Source organism: Caloenas nicobarica, chromosome 4, assembly GCF_036013445.1.
Source record: "Caloenas nicobarica isolate bCalNic1 chromosome 4, bCalNic1.hap1, whole genome shotgun sequence".
Taxonomy (NCBI): domain Eukaryota; kingdom Metazoa; phylum Chordata; class Aves; order Columbiformes; family Columbidae; genus Caloenas; species Caloenas nicobarica.
The window spans coordinates 31,657,823-31,677,167 of NC_088248.1; the positions used below are offsets into that span (position 1 = coordinate 31,657,823).

The 19,345-nt window shown below is 43.7% G+C and overlaps 3 protein-coding genes across 3 annotated transcripts; 2 read left to right on the forward strand and 1 right to left on the reverse strand.

Moving 5' to 3' along the window:
- Positions 1-558: 558 nt before the first annotated feature.
- On the reverse strand, positions 559-19,264 carry LOC135988714 (probable E3 ubiquitin-protein ligase HERC4). Its single transcript, XM_065634882.1, has 22 exons — positions 19,107-19,264; positions 18,376-18,452; positions 17,648-17,869; positions 16,789-16,880; positions 16,075-16,205; positions 15,161-15,312; positions 14,767-14,843; positions 14,372-14,466; positions 13,866-13,925; positions 13,198-13,300; positions 12,834-13,017; positions 12,321-12,499; positions 11,077-11,175; positions 9,774-9,878; positions 9,546-9,668; positions 6,290-6,430; positions 6,016-6,182; positions 4,909-4,975; positions 4,625-4,704; positions 2,709-2,892; positions 2,228-2,327; positions 559-1,719 (listed from the first exon to the last, which is right to left on the reverse strand). The coding sequence occupies exons 1-22, from the start codon at positions 19,262-19,264 to the stop codon at positions 1,505-1,507; spliced, it is 2,811 nt and encodes a 936-aa protein (XP_065490954.1). The 3' UTR covers positions 559-1,504.
- Positions 6,547-7,033, forward strand: PYURF (PIGY upstream open reading frame). Its single transcript, XM_065634003.1, has 2 exons — positions 6,547-6,722; positions 6,886-7,033. Exons 1-2 carry the CDS (start codon positions 6,586-6,588, stop codon positions 7,031-7,033), a joined length of 285 nt encoding a protein of 94 aa, XP_065490075.1. The 5' UTR covers positions 6,547-6,585.
- Positions 7,042-7,718, forward strand: PIGY (phosphatidylinositol glycan anchor biosynthesis class Y). Its single transcript, XM_065634004.1, has one exon. It carries the CDS (start codon positions 7,042-7,044, stop codon positions 7,270-7,272), a length of 231 nt encoding a protein of 76 aa, XP_065490076.1. The 3' UTR covers positions 7,273-7,718.
- Positions 19,265-19,345: the final 81 nt, after the last annotated feature.

The window sequence follows — 19,345 nt, forward strand, 5'->3', positions numbered from 1 at the left end:
CCCTGATGCTTGAGGTGAGTGCTTGAAGATTTTCTTTACTAATTACTACACTGTAACTTAAAATGAAGCTTTCTTTTCCTCAATATGTAAAAATGTCCTTTTTACCAAGCTGGAAATTCATAAATAATGCCTACATCTTTCCTAGGAAACTTTTACTAGCCTAACAGTCACTTTCAAAAAAGCTTTATATCATATACTGGCACTTCAAATAGGCAGCCTCCCTGGTCCAAGAGGGTGCACGTGTGATACCCAACATAAAGACAGAACAGGAGGTAAAAACTGCTGTCTTCTTCTCGCTTTCAATTTTATACATTCATCTAAAGCATATTCTGCACCGAATATGAAAGACCCTGACTTGTTCAGTCCATGCAGTGCATCTATTTGAACTACATTTACATCAGCCTTTGGCTTCTCTTGTGAGTAACTTCCCAATGTTTATGAGGACAGAAAACACAGATACACCATCATGCGTAGGCAGCTGCATAATGAAGGAAGAACACAGCTACAAGTGTGGAAATTTAATCAATCATCATTTAATTGAATACAGTAAAAGTCTTCTTTACATATGTATGTCCACTGACACATTTAACACACTAAAGGAAAGAGGAGGGCTGCTGAAAATTCATGACTGTTGTCACTCTCTCTCTTTCTATGTTTTTACACAGAGCAAAATACACAAAAAAATACCTACTCTGCCTTTATGTCCTGCCTGACGTGGTCAATATCCTGCCAGTGCTACGCAGTTTTGGCAATGGGCTTCCAGCACCCCTGCAAGCCTCATGTACACAGCTGTTCTGCAAGCCTAAAATTTTGTTTGATTTAATTGCCCAACATCTCCTTAGAAGATATAAAGGACAACAAATATAAGTGATATCACACTAAATAATAAAAAGTCCATTAATGTTTTACAAATGCAGCTTTCAATAAAGGCTAAGAATGATCAGATCCTCATCCTAAGGACTTCTCTCAGATAAGTCAAAGGCCATACTTGGGTGAGCACGAACTGCTCCTTCAATTCACAGTTTGCAGGAACAAGTCTCCTCAGCGTTACTTACTCCCCAAAAGAATCTTTAACTAATACAGATTAAAACTTTGCCCTAGCTGCCTCTTGCAACAATGAACGCTTAGCATGTACTGGCTATACATTTAGTAATGTTCAAATTGCAGAATCCCCGCTGCTGAAAGCTCACCAACTACAAGACCAGCACAGGCAGACAAGATGCACATAGATGTAAACACACTTGGTTATCAGCTTGCTTCTTTGAAGCATGCTAAATAGGATTCTTCTTTTCTAACTTCATAATCTAACAATCAGGCATCTGGTCTAAGCTCATTTTTATAATCTGTATAAAATCTCAGTGAATACACACACTCAAGCGTATAAAGTGCATTAAAAATAAGGCAGGGTAGAAACCAGTACATTGGAGTAATTAAGAGAAAAATATAACAAGTGAAACAAAGACTTGTTTTCCCACTTTTGCTTTAAAGTGCTTCTTACCAAGAGTTAGCACGAGCCAAAATTTTCATTATGCTCTATGGCATAGAGCAACTTTTTCTTAAGTATTCTTTTATTGCTGTATCTGGGGAGGAACAAAAAGCGGCTGCAAGTATTGGCAAAAGGATAGTACTCATCTGGATTTTCTAGTTGAAGATGTACTATATTAAAACTAAAAAGTTCCAGTCCACAGCCAGGGATTCGATCAGATCCTGACAAAAAAACTGAAGGGGAAAAAGAAAAACAAAAAGAAGTTAGCAAACTGAAAACAAAACAAAACAAGATGTTATCAGAGAATGAAAATCACGAGGGAAAATTAGTATAAAACATGGCTATTTCTGTAAGCTAGTTTTTTTGCTTTGTTGAATTTGTACCTGAATATAATAAAGTCTCTTGCAAATTCATAATAATTACAAGCCCTCTTTTATTTTTCCTTATATAGTCTGCTCACACAAGTTGAGGCCTCTGACCAACGACTGATAACCACAAAAGTAAGAGATAAAGTAATTGCAAGGCTCAAGGCGGTCAGATGTGCTCAGGCAAGCCTCAAGGGACAGAAGGAGGCTCAGAGCTGTGTCTGTGCAATTCTTTGTGGTTTTTGCCAGAAAATGGGGGAGGAGCATGTCAAAAAGCTGTTCAGAACTAACATATTTTTCATGTGCAAGCATCTAAAATGTGTGTTGTGGGGTAGAGAAAAGGGCTATGAAAAGTTTAAAATGCCTGATACATTACCAAGAAACATCTTCTTTTTTTCTTCTGGGAGTTTATGAAACACAGCCCAAAAATTCCTGATGGTTTGATCTAACTCTTTATAGTGTATGTACTTCACATTCTGTCAAAGAGATAAAAATAAACCAGGCCAGTTAATCCTCACTTTTCCCATTTTTATTTAAAGCCACAACAGTTTATCTGATAAATTTTATAATCCTGTTCATAGATATTAAAATCCTCTTAATCTCTGGAATCTGCTTGTTCATTTGTTTTTCAAAGATTCATATGACAATCCTTGAGCTACAAATTGATTCTTACTCCCATTTATTCTTGTACCCGATATAGATTTGAAACAGGCTCAAAGTAACGACACAAATTAAGAAAAAGAAAGTCTCTTGAGCATCTGTTTCTCTGTTCATGACCTATGCACTCAACAAAACAAGAGGTCTGAAGAAGTGTATGCTCAACAGATATGGCAGAAGTATGTGCTTGTATCCAATACCTTTTCCAGCAGATTCCAGTCAAATTCTGTGCGTCCCTGGAGAACAATCTGGAGTTCTACAGGGAGAAACATCTTCCACTGTTTAGCTGGGCAGCCTCTTAAAAACCCTCGCATGAAGTCCTCAAATGGCTTCTGTATCGATTCATTGAACACATAGTTCACATACAAGTCAACAAATTCTTTCCTGCAAAGATAATTTGGATCAGACAAACAATGCAATAGGTGCTTTTTTAAAAGGAGAATTATAGAGAACTTTATTCCTTTATCCAAAGGACCTGCTCTACTATAAAGACTCAGTCTTTACTGAGAGAAGTCATCACTGGCAATTATTATTCACTGAATAAGCTAGGAGGATCATCACTGTGTTGGCAGTTGCACTTTCCTCCCCCACACACCCTGAGAACTGGTGTGGCAGTTGCACTGGTAGCTGCACATCCCCCTCTCAGAACTGGGGCCTTCAGTGGGGCAGCTGATGGCTCTTTGTGGAGACCCAGAGTCGGTGGGCAGGGTCGTTAGCAGAGGAGGGGCCCAGAGCGCCCACAGCCCAGAGAAGCTGAGAAGCTTCTGGAATGCCCACAGCCAGATCTGATCAGACTATAAATGGGGTGCCAGCCAGCAACTCCCTTTGTGTGGTCTCCTCGGAGCCGCGGGTCTGCCATGCTGCCAGAGTCCCTCCCCTTAGACGGAGAAGCCGTCTAAGGTAACCTCCCGGGATGGGGAGTGCCTCACCTCTGCATGTGGGTGAGTGATAAATTACTGAACATATGCTTTAATAAGTCCTTGCCTGGTAGGCAAGTGTACCTTCCTCGTCTGGGGCAGACGAGTGTAAAGTCCTGGCTGCAGTAGGCTAGTGTTTGTCTATTATGGGCAAAACAGAGCAGAGAGGGCTCTGGTTTGCTTTTCTTGTGAGTGCGTATATGCATGCTGTGGATCCTCATTCTTATTTCGCTGCATCCCAAATAATTTCCTAACCTAATATCCGAACCTTTATCTTACATTATCGGAGTGCTAGTCCACCTAAACTTATATTTAGGATGCCTCCATGACAATCACAAATAAGAGAATGCTGGCCAACATGGATTCATTTTTATAATACTCTTTGTACTTCATGTGAACCCTCCAATGAGATCCTGTCAGACACTTCACTACTAAATAGAACCTAGCAGACCTAAATGGGGTAAATTCAGCAAAATTCCCACTGAGTGCTCAAGAATTAACCTGAAATCAAAATAAATATTGGCACAGCTGCTAATCAGTACAGTTTTAATCTTCTATTTGTGATGGGGATTTGTTTAGTGGCTTTGTACTTGTATAATCAACTCAATGTAAATGCTGTACTTCAATCTTCCTAAACAGCCTTTTCGTGCACCTTTGTGGGTCCTCAGATCATCTATGTAGCTCAGGCTGCAGAATTTCCCTCTCTCTCCTCTGTGCTGAGGTTAATATTGACACAACACCATACTGACAGATTGCTCCTTCTCTGTTATATACAAGATACATTCCATAGAGGTAACTAAGCCAGAAACATTTGCTCATTTAAAAAAAAAAAAAAAAAAAACAACAACACCTTATAGAGGCGTACCCTATTGCTGGAGCGCCCAGAGGTGTTGTATTTCCCTGAAAATATTGTTCAGGGGTATTTTATACATTTGTTAGGAATTTCCCTGATAAAGCCAGGCATCTCTGTATATGCAGATGCCAGGATGTCCAGGGATCCCCTTCTTATCAACTGGTTGCACAAACACTCAATGTCTAGCGCATATACAGCAAGAACTGAAAACATACAACCTATTGCACCAAGACGAACGGCTCAATGCTGATGTCCTGTGTTTTTTTAAGAGTATATGGGGATGAGTGTAGATATACTATTTCATACACTCATAACAAGACAACAGGATAAGAAAAATAAAACTGACCTGTTATCCTTAGTGACAGGAATGTTGGCACCATTTTCTTTAAGTTCAACAGGAACCATGGAACCTCCTTCTTCCATTATCTATACAAATAAATTAAAACATTGGGTGCCATATCTATATATGACAGATATATATGTGCTACATCTAACATTCTTTCTTTCTGCAGAGCCTGACGCAGCGCTTTTATTAGTTTGAGTTTACAGACAAGTTGTGTCATTTGCAGTGGGACATTTTCTTGCCTGAGTACACACATGGCATGCCTGAATGGCACAATAATGTCTTACCGTGAAGTCCATGTCCAGGCTCTCAAGGACTTGATCACATTCTTCATCCAAAATTCCCTGAAGGCTCCTTTCGAAAAACAAAGGGGCAAAGAGAGAGGACAAATGATCATGCAAAGCACTTCCAAATTCCACTGAAAACCATCCTTTGACAAGCAGATTTTTAAATGCATATACATACAGAACACCTAAACTCATCTTCATATATGGCCCTAAGCTGATCTGTACACTTATGTCCTGCTGCTGCCATGAGCTGAGGGCAAATGCCTTCACCTCAAAGGGTTCCAGGCAAGTCTGTCCCCATGCCCTGTGGGGATAACTTTACACAAAGTTCAGTGGTAGGCTTGGACCACAGCCTTGTTCTTCCAGATATAATCTAGTGAGGAATTAACTGTAGACCAGTGGGATGATCCAGGAGAACTGTTTTGGGGTGCAGCACCTCTCAAAGTACTGCAAGCAACCTGACATTTCAGCCAACACGAAGGGCTCTTTTGCACCTCAACGCACTCGCTGCCTCCAGGAAAGGGGTTCTCATCTTCTCGGCTGTTTATAGCACTTGCGTGGAACGCTGGGCTTCAGGGGCATAGCTTTATGTTGGTGGCAGCAGCACCTCTCCCAGCTATACCTGCCTGAAATTTCCTTTCCCAGTGCGTAGAAACCCCACTGTGGGTTGTCAGATTTGGCACAACCACAGCATATGGTAACACTGTGCTTGTGTGTAATATCATTGTGGAAACTGATAATTAGTAAATCAGAAAAACCTTTCAGCATTAGTTACAGGGTGCTTAGTTCTTCCACAAAGCTCAAAGTGGTTTTGAACTACATATTCACAGTGTGGACTTAAGCTCACATGGACCATAAATCTGACCCCTTGTAAGCCATGGGGCTGGCTTTTTATTTTGGCAATGGCAGCCCCTGTTTGAGAGCAACATCCATGCCCTGGACGAGGGCCACCTTGATAATCTGTGGCTTTTAGCAGCTCTGCAATGGCAAATACAGCTGCCACAGGTACCCCAAACACAGCCTTGGGGACCTCTGCGCACCCTCAAGCCAGCAGACCCGCCTCAGCCGTAGCTTCCCAGCGACATCTGGGGCCTGCCCGGCTCGTACCGGCCTGCGGCTGGCAACAGCTCCTCCAGGTCGCCCAGGTCGGGCTCCAGGCCCAGCAGCTTCTTGTAGAGAGCCCTGGGGAAGGGGAAGGGCACCATGCGCCCGTTGTACAGCGCCATTCCGCACAGCGTCCCGATCCGGAAGAAGGTGTGCTGGCTGCTCGGGGCCTGCTTAGGAACAAACACACGGAGAACAAGCCATGACTGCGTTTTCCCGGGCGCAGGCTCCCCGCCCCCCCAGGCCGCGGGGTCGCGGCGGCGGGCCGGCCCCTTACCTGGCTGGGGAACCACAGCAGGCCGGAGGGGACGCGGCGGAACGGCCCGGTGTCGGGCTGGCAGAGGGTCCTGGCGGCCACGCTGAAGAGCTCCTGGGCCAGCCCGCCTTCGTCCACTCCTGCCTCGCCCTCGAACGACACCTGCGGGCACCGAGACACCCATAGCGCCGGGGGGAGCGGTACCGGCACCGGCACCCGCGGGGCGGAAGGCGGGCGGAACTGCGGACGGAACCACCGTGCGCGCTCCGCGGCGCAGCCCGGGCCGGGCCGGCGGGCGCACCGGCGGGGGAGCGGCCATGCTGCGCGGCGGGACGGCGGTGCTGCGGCGGGCGGCGAGCGGCGGCGGGCACGGCCAGGGCCAGGGCCCAGCGCAGCCGCTGGAGCCGTCGCTGCTGCGGTTCCTGGTGTGCCCGCTCTCCAAGCGGCCGCTGAGGTGAGGGGCCGGGGCCGGGGCCGGGGCCGGGCCCTCCGCGGCGGAAGGGCAGGTCTCGCCGCCCGCCCTTGGCCTGCAGCCGCCCCGCGCCGAGCGGGAAGGGCCGCCAGCGGCAAAGCCGGTCATTCACTCCTTGTTTTGTTTCCCTGACTGGCCTGGCCAGGTACGAAGAAGCTACCAACGAGCTCATTAACGAGGAGCTGGGCATCGCGTACCCCATCATCGACGGCATCCCCAACATGATCCCCGAGGCTGCCAGGACGACTCAGAAGAAGCCGCCAGCCGAGGGCTCGAAGGAGCCAGAGCAGTGACGGGAGCGATGGCTGGAGGAGGCCTGCTCCCCTCCCTGCCCACCCTGACTGTGCTCGTCCCCCTCCTGTCCCTAGCAGGCTTGTTTTACTCAGCCAGCATCGATGAAACCTTCCCGCAGGGCTGCACCAGCACCAACAGCTTGTGTTTCTACAGTCTCCTGCTCCCTGTTACAATACCGGTTTATGTGTTCTTCCACCTGTGGACCTGGATGGGGATTAAGCTTTTTAGGCACAACTAGTGTGAGGCATTTGCTAAGCCCTGGGCTTCTCTAAAGCAATGCAGTTTATTTAATCTCACCAGGTATTGAAGTTGATTTGACAGAGTTCCTTCCTGGCACCAGTGACTCATCATTTTCCTAGTAGTATCTGGAACCATATTAAGTCATCTGCAGCACCCTATTACTTAATTACTGCTGAAGCAGATAAAGAGGAGGAATAACAAGAAACATTAATTCCTTCTCGTGTATTCAAGTGCATTTGTAGTGGCACTAATGAAGATCTAGGTAGTGAGTGTTTTTATGGGGAAGAACTTATGAATGAAATAACTGATCTTAAATAATAAGCAATTACAAGGTGCAGCAATGTGAATCTCTCTTTGAATGATGAGCTTTGGTTTTGTTTTGAATTGATGTGTGTTATTGAAATGTCTCACTGTCAGAAGAATCTGAAATAAATTAGGCAGATGTTTAATAACAAGACTTGAGTTAAATGAATACATTTACTTCGATGATACCCATGTCTGTATGTCCAGTAGCTGCTTGTTTGCCTTTTTTTTTTTTTTTTAAGAAATATAAAAAGATGGGGAAATGACAGTTCTGCAGAAAAAATGTACTTCTGCATTTGGGGGTTTTGTTAGAGTGGCCTCCAACATATTCCAGTGTCTGCTTAGGAGATCTGTATCCCTGTACTATTTGTTAAATGTGTCTTGAGTGCCCAAGTTTGATAACCAGGCTGGGTTGTGTCTGTTAAAGAGGCATCTCCTGACAGGTTAGAGCAAAAAGAACTCCAGCTGAGCCCAGGGTTTGGTAGTTAAGCTGGCAGCTACAAATGCTGTTTAAGTGTGTAGAGTATCTTTGCCCTTAGCAATATCCTCCTCAGTAGAGGGAATAGAAAATACTTTTGCTAAATATTTCAGCTTTCCCTGTTTTCATTTAAAGCAACAACAGCGAATGGAGTGACAGACCACTGCGAGGGTGTCATGTGCAAAGTTCTCGGTACTGTCTGACGAAATGTCTTCACAGGACACAGCTACAAAGAGGACAGGTTAATGCCATGATCTATTACAAGAGTTTCTTTTTTGTGTATTGTTACAGGGTGGTTTATATGTGTACCACAGACACATGAATGTCCTGTGCCTCCTGGAAAAGCTCAGAAATGCAGCACCAAGTTGTACATACTGCAGACCTCGGTGTCTCTTGGCCAGATGCTAATAATCCAGTCAAACTGATCAGGCTGCTGCTGGGCAAATAATGCTGTGATGCATGGTATGAAAGGCAGTGCCTGCAAGAGGTGTACTCAAAGGCTGACTGTAGCTAAGTGCAGCTGTTTGTCAGGGCTGCTTGTACAATCGGTGGAGGGAGACTAGCTCTGGAGGACAGTAGAGAGCACGAGCCTGACTGCCTCTGTAAATAAATGCCTTTTTCAGCTGATGTAGTGGGGAAGGGGGAAGGAAAGGCAGCTCTAGGAGCCATTGTGAATCTTCCCCCAAGTGTACAGGAGTGAAAAGCTCTTGACTGCTCTGGTTGGCAAGAACGTTCACGTGGAAAGACCCAGACAGTAACAGGGCACTGAGGTTGATCGTTCCCTCTGCCCAGGCGTGGTGCCAGGCTCTGACAGCCCTTGTGTCAGTGACTGACAAGGCATGTGGTCCCTGAGCTGAGCTCCGCTCTGCCCAGGTGCTGTTTTCACATAACCATCTAATGGCTTTTGCAGGGCAGGGCTAGCATTGTGATACCTGAAGAAAATACAGCTGCCAGAACCTTTGAGTTTGTGTGGAAACCACAGACTAAAGCCACACGGAGACAGCAGTGTTATCATCAGCTTTCCACCTCTCTTGCTGGCACTATCCTTCCTGTCCCTTCAGGCAGCATCTCCATGCAAGAAATGGCTTTTGTGGCTATGTCGTTTGCTGGGTCCCCAGCCACCAGGTTTTTCCATGTACAGCAAACTAGCCCAGAGTCTTTAAGGTCAGCCTAGCAGCAATAGACTTCACCAATTACCGTTTTCCTGAGCAATCCTATTACATTACCCAAAAGCAACTTCACGGTAAATAGCACTGCCACTTGCATTTAACTTATGCTAGCAAAGCTTGATGGCTGTGGGGAATAAGAATGTAAGATACTACCCTCCAGATTTACTCTACATCCTCCATGGAACATGTTTCGTAATAATTTGATGAGAAGTTTCATTTTTGCTCAGTGAATACCAAACGTCTTCTATCAATACTTCAGGAACACTGAAAACCAAAGAACACTGCAGCAGTGGTAACAAATAATACAATTTGGTATCTTACCTTTAAGAGCTTCTTAAACTGCTGGGTTGATGCCTTATTTAAATGGGTCCATATGTCTTGCAGAAGGCACTGTCTTTTGACTGGAAAACACCACACGTTCCTGATCATCAGTATTAAGGGTATCTGAAGATTGAAGTAACAATGTGTTAGCAAGTGTGTTTCTCTCTTCTAAATTGTAAAAAAAAAAAAATAAAATAAAAAAATAAATAAATAAAAGTCCATACTTACATCACTTGAATAGCTGGCCAGAGCGCTGCGTTCTGCTTCACAAACCATGATCTTGCCTTGTATATCAAAGATGCATGGGTACCTGCTCAGCGTCCATAGAGCTGTCTGAAATGACAAGGAAGGAGGAAAAAGATGTGTTGATTTTTCTCTTACAAAATCAAAAAAGTTTGGGGGCACATGTGCAGACTGGACTTCCAGTCTGTACCTGGCAAACTCCTTTATCTCTGAAACATGCCCCTGGGAAACCCTGACAGAGAGGCACCTGAACTGTCTGTGCAGGTAGACGTGTTACAGCGCCCCAGGAATAAAACAGAGATGTAGCGATTTTAATAGCATCTTCCATAATTCTGCTAAACCAAAACACACAGTAAAAATGTCCTGGATACCCAAGCTATGGTACATTGTTGTTAAAAACTCTTTGGTTTATTATCTGTAATACCGAAATAGCTATTGGTATACAAAATAATCTAATTCAAGGTGTTATACCTCCAGTGTGATAAGGCAGCAACTTCAGGTAATGTCCTATTTGGCTTTTGATTCTATACTGTTTCTCAAACCTCCTCTTCTGCTCTGATTAATTGGTACAAAATTGGTACATTGGCAGATGAAAGGTTATGAAAGAGGTAGTTGCCCTGTGAATTCCAGCCAGGTTGCCAGAAAACTGCATTTTTTGCCTAAGGAAGCCCCTACTATCCACGTTTCCATTTCATGCTGCTTCCTGTGACACCGATGCATTTGGTAGCTAATTTTCCCTCCTTCATGTCATCAAGAAATGAACCACTTCACAGATTGTTTTCTATTACCACAGCTTTGGTTTTAGATATAAGTAAATTGAAATGCTCAACAGGGTTTCTGCATAAAAGTTTAAAGACACCTCACAATATTTCTGTTATTTAAATATAATGAAATCCAGAGCAACAAGAACTATAGCAACCATCCCTCATGGTGCTATTTCACACTGAACACCAGTTCAAAGCAAACAGCTGCTTAAGATGCTGGAGGACAGCTCCAGCTCTCAGAACCACGGGTCATCTCTGGAAAGGCACTATTGCAGCTGCTAAAATACTGGGATGGCAAATGGCTTGCATAATTTAGAACAGCTAGAGGACTAGGGAAAATGCATTGTCTTTGAAAGGCACTGGGCTAGAGTATAGAGTTGACTTTCATATATATTGACTCATTAAAGGAAAGGAAAGGAAAGGAAAGGAAAGGAAAGGAAAGGAAAGGAAAGGGAAAAGGAAAGGGAAAGGGAAGGAAAGGAAAGGAAAGGTGGTTTGCACTGCTGGTAAGATTTTGTACTTACCCCTTTTATATTAACGAACCAACACATACGGATAATCTCTCTCGCTTCAGGCACATAGAAGTTGTTTTCTTGTACTCTGATACCAGTTCTGGAGTTCACCTGCATTGATGTAGGCAATATGAAAACCAGTGTCAGCAGATCTAGTAAGCCATGTGTCTGTGTGACAGGACAGGACTAAGGAGTAGCAAGGCTTCTGCAGAAAGAGCTTCAAGATCCTGCACAGTAGTGGAAGGATAGAAACGCTACAAGCAGCACAGCAGTCAGCAGTGAGAAGTCTCAGAAAGCCATCGAGGAAAGCAATTTTCATTTACAATGAAGATCCCTTAATGAAACTCCATCAGGAAAGGTGTGTTTCACTTTGAGGGTCTTTCACGTTGCGGGACACTCTGAAGCTCCCTATACATGTTCATACTTCATACAAAGATATGATTTTTAGGGGGACAGTGAAATGTAAAGCTCCAAATGATGTAACCACTTATGGAGGAGTAGCCCTGCTGCACTTTTGAGTTTACTTACCTGGATAAACACAGATTCAAGAGTCTAAACTTAAAGGCCCAAATCTGCATTCTTGGCCAAAAGCATATTCAATTTTGAACAACATTTAATGACTCTCTCTGATTCATACTAAACACACGTTGGAGCTCTTGACTTTCCTAAACTTTTAACGTCTCAGCAGGAGAAAGGATGGTTGTCAAGAAGAATACAGTTATTGCCCCCTTTCTTCCTCTTGTTTGCATGCAGCTAAAGATGCCCTAATTCTATTGTCCCAGAAAACTTCTCAGGTAACAGGCTTTTAAGGCACCGCACAGCATTACTGTGGCAGCCACAGTGTGCCACGCAGGCAGGTTGTCTTTTACATGCCGTGAGCAGTTACTGGGGTAAGGGATCTCACCAGCAGAAAGGGGAATGGGCATGCTAGATCATGGACAGCAAATCCATAGCTCTGTACGCATCAATGCTTGCACTCCTCACACCACTGAAAGCATCCCTCCCCCTGACAGAGGCTATAATATGCATCAGCTCTTTATTTCTATAGAGGGACGGCCAGGCACAACGCAAGAGCAGGACTCCTTCAAAGTTATGCTGGTGTAGAGCCAAAGAGATTCCTGAAGCAATCCCAAATGAGAAGGCCCCATGTTCCCTTGTAAGAAGAAAACCCTGAGAATTCAACAAGTGAAAAGGATTAAACTACTCTAACTCGTACTGTTATGTCCTATCTAATCAGGATCCAAATGCTTTCTCACCTGGTAAAGAATCTGCAGCATTTGCAGAGTCACTGTTTGACGTGGTTCCAGGTGGTAGAGGCTTCCTAGACAACGTTTGGCGTCCTTGAGAAAGTCAGACAGGATTCTCTGGGAAACTCTCCAATACAGAATGACCAGCTGCTTGAAAAAGGATGTCTCTAGATTTGACCACAAGCATTCTGTAAAGAAAACAGCTGGTGAAGTATCCGTCACAGGTAACATGCAGATAACTGCAATTTGTGTATTAAGCCACATTTTCTCTTTTTATCAAATGAACTAAACCAAAAAAAAAAAAAAAGCTAAACTTTGCACTACAAAAATCAGTAAACCTCAGACCGAGATGATTTTTTTTCTTGTGTCTTGTTGTGTAGTCCCCATGTTTCTACTCTTACCAAATGCATTTCTTTCAGGCAAAACTATGGAGCAAATTACATCAGCGATACTAACTCTTACTCTGCAGCCAAAAATGACCAGGCATTTAAATCATTCAGTTCTATCATCATAAAACCCTACCAAGCGTTTGCAGGTTGTGTGGCTGGAGTTTTGTGATGCTTTGTGCTACCCGCCTGAGAGCATCATAAGAGGTGCTAAACTCTCCCTGGAGAAGGAAAGGCAAGATCAGGTAGACTCTGAAATTTTCGGGTGAGATGGGAGAGGAAGACAATGATGGCTGTAACTTCAAAATCCCCCTTAACACCTTCAGAGGAAAAACAAACAGACAAACAAAAACACAGAACAGAAACAAGGGTTAAAAATGCAATTATGTTTTGCTAAAATCATATATGAATTAGGTTGGCATGGAAATTCCCAAGTTTCATGCACAAATCCAGAGCTTGTCAGTATCTGTATAGTGGGAATCTTTATATTGAATCCTTACCTCTTCGAAGACTTTTGGCACCTTGCTGACCTTCTCATAAAAATGTTGCACTTTTGCCATGTCTACACCTGAGACTTCTTTGGAAGTTTTGAAATGTTTGTCTCTATCACAAAGGTAAAAAAGAACATCAAAAGATGTGAGAAGCTGTTTTTTGTTACTGAGTGGGTAGTGAAGCATCCTAACATCAGAAAATACTCAGAAAGTTCAGCCCTGACTCCAGTGGGTATACATATAATTTCGTCTGTTCTAAGAAGACATTCTTACTGGGATGTAACCTGATTAATATTCTGTCCTTCCTGCCTTGTGCAGCTGTGCACTGTTAAGGGCAGGCTTCCTGTATTCCACTCTAAAATGACTTGCACTTCAGTGCCGGGAGGAGCTATTATGGATCCTTTGGGAGCTGTAATATTGCCTAAATGGATTATAATCATCTGTCAAATGCCACTGTGGGATAATCTGCTGGAATGTGAGCTTCTATAGCAAATTTCAATAGGACTGGGGGGGGGATAAAAAACTTAATTTTAGCTTGGGCTTCGAAAAATTAAGACTTGCTTCATGCAAATTCAAATACAACTAATCTTCTCTACACACATGTGCTAAAATAACACTTTCTGGTCAGTTTACAGGCAGCCAATACATTCTGTTATGTTTTAGACAGCACACACTACCTTTTTGCCAGGAAGCTTCCGTTGATGCAGGCCTCAGATGAAAAGATCAATCCGATATTCCTGACAATAAAAAACAAACCAAAGTCAATCCTTTCAACATGAGTAGCAGCTTCAGGTTTTTAATTCTGAAAGAGCAAAAACTGGGAGTACCAGTGTGTCTGCACCTGAACACATTTTTTTTTAATTTTAGTACTACTTTATTGGGAGTGTTGCAGAAGACATTGTATTTGAGGAGCTAGTCATATTTGGCAAACCACCTTTGCTCTCCTGAGCTTTGTGAGGGAACCTGCTCGGTACAATGTTCTGTCTCGGTCAAATTCTTGACCATCGGTGCCTGCAATAGTGTCCAAAGAATAATATTTTTTAAAGAAAATCATGTATTGAGGCAGAAAAAAGCAAAACAAAACAAAAAACCAAAACCAATCCAAACAAAAAACCCCTCAAACAATGAACAAACAAACAAAAAAACCAACAACCAAAACCATCCCAGCAGGTTTCTAACTTACTTTTTTACACTCTCCCAGTCTTGCGTACTGGAACTAGAGATCCATGCATCCACATCTCCATCCTTCAGAGTGGCAATTCCATTCAAACAGGAATTCTGTGTGAAATAAGTAAAAATAGTGACAAGATTACAAGTCTAGCAGATGGGATTATTTTTTTCAATCATTACAATAAGATTTCAGACTAAGTATGAACAAATTAATGGTCACCCAGCACCACCCAGATGCATTAACCACAACAGATACATGATTGCAATACAAGTTAGTTTCTGGGTAAGCATGGAAAGAAATGCAATGCAATGAACTTGGAGCTCTAAAAGCAGGATGGAATATCCAAATGTTTCTAGCAATAATGTGAACAAGACAAAATTAGAAGCCATGATCAAACATGCACATACCTTGTTCTTCTTGCAGAGGACAATACTTCGGTTTCCTCCTGCAGTAATTTCAATCACCTTTTGTGATGTGTTGTTTTCTGTGAAAGAATAAAAAGATTTTCAAAGGAACATTTGAAGAGACAGTCATTATCTTCAGGGAGTTCAGTGCATAGATGTGGAACAGTAAAAAAAGCCCTCAGATAGTAGCTGTCTGTCTAAAAGTTGATTCTATGTGGCTATTACCCATTATGATAAATCAAGCAGCCAATCAAATTATCTGCTGTAGAATCTGTTGAGATAACCAAGCAAGCATGAGATATAATGTTAGATTCTCAGTGTAAACATGAAATCACAAGAGCAAATGTCTCCCTGGAAGAAACAAATACAGATTGTACACATCTACAGTGGTCATTACCCTGATGGGATTTTTTCTTAGTATTCAGTGGTGAATCGATGGGAAGTGGTATCAACTGATTGGGCTTTCTTTTATCTCCCAGCTGTCCTTCTTCATCAGAACCAAATGAATAGACTTTGTCCAAGGAGGGGACATAGACCAGGGTGTGCTGTCTGTTCAGAAAAAGAAAGATGGTCATAATAAGCTAATACCATCAGGCCAGTCAGAATAAAATTTACAGATACATTTTCAGAGTGGATAGCTGAGGCTTGTCTTTACGAGTCCTGACAGTTCAGCTAGAGAATCCCTTTAACCAAAGTCTTAGGACCCTTCCTTGCATAAACACTCAGCAATAAACGCATGAACCCAAATTGCCAATACTGTCCACTAATGTTTGTGCTTTACTGTGGTTCCACATGCAAAAATAAAGTGTTATGCCTTGCTAGCTTCACAGCCTTTCATGTTTAAATGCAAATTCTGTGTTGCTGAGCGTGATACAAAGCCCAGGAAAGTTGACAGGAGACTTTTCCTGGCCCAGTTCCAGAAAGACAGAATGAAAATGGATAGTTATCACTCCTCTTTTGTTCTTTCTAAGGACCCAGTGGATGGGAACCTGGTGACTTTCTCGATGCAGGTTTTTGACAGTCTTTTGCCATTTGGAACCCAGTATACCCTCCATTTCTTAAAAGAGAAAAAAACCCAAGGGTCTCTGGTGTTCTTTGCAGCCCTCCCTCTCTGCTCGGCACGGGCTGAGGGTTCTGCTTTCACTGGGGCTGTGGCAGGAGGGTGGCTTACACCTGAACAGCAGACAATATTCTGACAGTGCTGACCTACTGGGATGCAGGGATTTGAACATCTTGGTGACTCTCCTCCCTTTTGCTCTGCAGTGATTCCCCTAAGACCTTGGCCTCAGAAGGTTATTGGTAGTTTCTCACCTGCCGCAGGCAATCTGAGAGACTCTTGCTCCCCAGAGCTCAGCCACGACACGAGGCACGAGTTCATTCCGGGTGGAGTTGTGACCAAGCTGGCCAGACCCTCCTGCTCCAAAGGTGCACACCAACCCCTCCTTGAAGACGAAGAAAGAAACAACAGGATCACTGCATTATTAACAGCATTCAAATGGTCACCATCGAGAGTTAGAGTCAGCAAGATATAATATCTTATATGGGACTTGATTCAAAACATCCCTGATTCTAACACAGGTAGAGTCCACTTCACATCAAGCCTAATCTTACATTGTCTAATATCCCAATCATTTAACTCCTGAGGAAAGTGATTTAACTCCTGAGAATAACTCCTTGTTGCTTAAGAATTTTACTTGTATGAGTAAACCCTAATGAATTAGCTATTGTTCACATTTTCTGAAGTCCTCAATATGCTATAAAAAAGAAAATGTTTTCAAAAAGCACTGAGAGTTGAACAGCACCTCTTTGCCCCAGGACTCCCATTCACCATCTCCCTGCAAAAGTTTGCATGCAGGTGACAGGAATCAGAGCAAAGGCAAATTTTCCCACTAGCTTATTTAGAATCCTTTGGGGATTGTCCTCAGACTTTGATGGAAGCAGGCGTTTCTATTGTGTTGACTTTCAGCAGCATATATTTTCTCCAAGGGTGAGGGCTCAGATGCTTACCTTCCACTTCAGACTCACCTTGGAGAGAACTGCTGTATGATCCGCTCCACATGAGACAAATACAGTCTTCCAGTGCTCTAATGCTTTTATGTACAATGGGCAGCCTCTGTCTGGAAAGAAGACAGTACTGCTAAAGTGAAAGAGAACTGAGGAGTCTCACACAAATAAAGATTTAGAAAATAAGTTTTTAGCACTTTTTAGTCCTCTCTTACAGCAATTAATGTATTTACACCTTGGGTTTGAATTGATTCCTACCCTGGACAGTAACATATTCTTTCTCATAATGTTCTGTCTTTTTCATAATGTTTTCTTTTAATTTACATTCAATCCAAAACAAAACACAGGTCTTTCACATCTGCTTGCCAAAATGTACTTGGCTTCAAAATATCTGACTCTCAAGGGTCAGATATTGGACTCATTAGATCCCGCTGACTTCAAGTCCTGTCTGACTAGGGCAACTCTGCTCCAGCTTTCTAGGTTTGAAGACAATGGCTGATTTTAATTCTAATCACACCTTGCATTTACAGAGAATTAAAGAAGGCAAAGAGGTATAAAGTGAATTTCCTTCATACAAGGCTGCCTGGAGAGAGAATGGGAGTGGAAAGAGACCTATGAGACATATAGTTTTATGAGCACATGCTACCCTGTTGGCCACATAAATTCATCAGAATACAGCCCCTAAATCCCTTGTCCCTGCATGTCTTTCCTGGGTAGGATACAATAGCTCAGAAACAAAGAACTTATCCAAACATACTTTCTTCCAAAGACTTTAATGTCCACTGCTGTTCCAAAGGGGCTTGACATTCCTGAGCCAAGCCTGTGTCTGCAGTAAGCTCACTGACCAGGAAAACACCCTCCTACTGCTGCCCTTCCTTACCTCTTGTGTCTCCAAGTCCCAGCTGTCCAAAATCATTCTTTCCCCAGGAGTACACAGCTCCAGAGAGTGACACAGCAACATTGTGAGCTCCTCCAGCAGCAATTTGAGCGAGTGGGATGCCCTTTAGTCTTCCCACCAGCTGTGGCTTTGTGATGAGCATGGTTTGGCTGCTCAGTCCAAGTTGTCCATGGGCGTTCTGGCCCCAGGTGAAGAGCTCACCTCCTTCACACACAGAACAAAAGAAAACAGCTCAGCCTCTCTGCTTCCCTTGAGTCTCTGCACTTTGGGAGTGGGAGCAAAAATCAGTGCTGTTTTCAGAGATCTAGCTCTAAGGTGAGACCATCATTTGGAGCCAAATCTCCCTGTTTGCTTCTGACCCCTTTGGGGCAGCCCCATGCTGCTGGTGTGACTCAGGACAGCAAGAATAAAGGCAGGGTGTTGCCACCTATAAAGCCATACTTGCAAGAAGTCCCCAACCAAAGGGCTGCTCCAACTTAAGAATGAGCAAGTCTGGTGACTGCAGAATGGGGTGGGCACGTCTGCTCTCCACAACACACCTTTGCAGAGGGGTAGTGCTAAGTAACTGGAGAGAGACAGAGCTGCAGGTCACTGGGTGCTGGGATGAAAGGGCACCGCTGATAGCTGGTGCACTTTGTGTCCCCTACCCATCGGTCATTACTCTCTAACAGTGTCACCAACTACTGGAAGCAGTGCTTGGAAGAGGCTACCTCTGGAGAGTGCCATGGCATGCTGGTCCCCACATGCTATTTGAACAATATCACGGTCTTCTAGTTCTTTCACCAGCCTACAAAAATAAGGAAAAAAAAATCAAAATAGATAGATGCTGTGCCATGAGACAAAGTAAAGGAAGATCTCCTGCATACCAAGACCTAGTATGTTTAGCGGGAATTATGTGGAAAAATATAGGTCATCTGTAAGTTGATTCACCCTGCTCTTATGCTAGGTGCACTAAGTGATTTGATTGTGGTTTGCACCATGGGAAGATGGAAGAGAACCAGGCTCAGCCCTGGGCAAGTTAACAGAAATCCCACGGCAAACTGCTGTGCCATTTTTAGATGATGGTTACCCTCCCAGATTAATTGGATGGTGGCAAGGTTCAGGTGTGCTTGGGTCTTTCACCCATAGTTTTCTCAAGCCATGTGTGGCTTGCAAGTCATCTGCATTACTCTGCTATATGCTACCAAACCTTACTAAGTTTGAGAGAAGCCTGTCTTATATGCATCTCAAGCAGCTCAGAATTTGGTATTATCCTCAAAATCAGTGTACTTCTTGCTGGGTAAGAAAAGAAGATAAATTTTGGGTACTGGGAAAGAATGTGTTCCAGTTCCCTCTCTACAACAGGAACACGTCTCAGTTTCTTGGATGTCACCTTTAGGAAAAGTGGGCCACCTTCTCTGACTGTTACCATCCATACCTCCACCCCGTGAAAGCTTCTTACCTTGTCTTAGAGCAGTGAGCTGAAGCAGTAGTCCACTGCTCAGAAAGCGTCCCATCAGAGGAGAGAACGAGCGTATGTGTTTCATCATGGTTTGAGCATCGCACCTCCTCACTCCCCTGTGACTGCGTGTGCTCTGCAGAACAAATAAGGACAGGCATGACGGTCACGCTAAGGCAGCAGGCGTCTTAACATCTCAGCCTCCTCCTCAACATCTCTTTGTGGTACTGCTTTCATCAAGA

Excerpts from the sequence above, each read along its gene's own strand:
- PYURF (XM_065634003.1), top strand. The coding sequence starts at position 6,586 with ATGCTGCGCGGCGGGACGGCGGTGCTGCGGCGGGCGGCGAGCGGCGGC. Across the intron at positions 6,723-6,885 it reads CTCTCCAAGCGGCCGCTGAG|GTACGAAGAAGCTACCAACG; the intron begins GTGAGGGGCCGG and ends TGGCCTGGCCAG.
- PIGY (XM_065634004.1), top strand. The coding sequence starts at position 7,042 with ATGGCTGGAGGAGGCCTGCTCCCCTCCCTGCCCACCCTGACTGTGCTC.
- LOC135988714 (XM_065634882.1), bottom strand. The coding sequence starts at position 19,264 with ATGCCTGTCCTTATTTGTTCTGCAGAGCACACGCAGTCACAGGGGAGT. Across the intron at positions 9,879-11,076 it reads GGTTCGTTAATATAAAAGGG|ACAGCTCTATGGACGCTGAG; the intron begins GTAAGTACAAAA and ends TTGTCATTTCAG. Across the intron at positions 6,183-6,289 it reads TGCTGTGGTTCCCCAGCCAG|GCCCCGAGCAGCCAGCACAC; the intron begins GTAAGGGGCCGG and ends GTTCCTAAGCAG.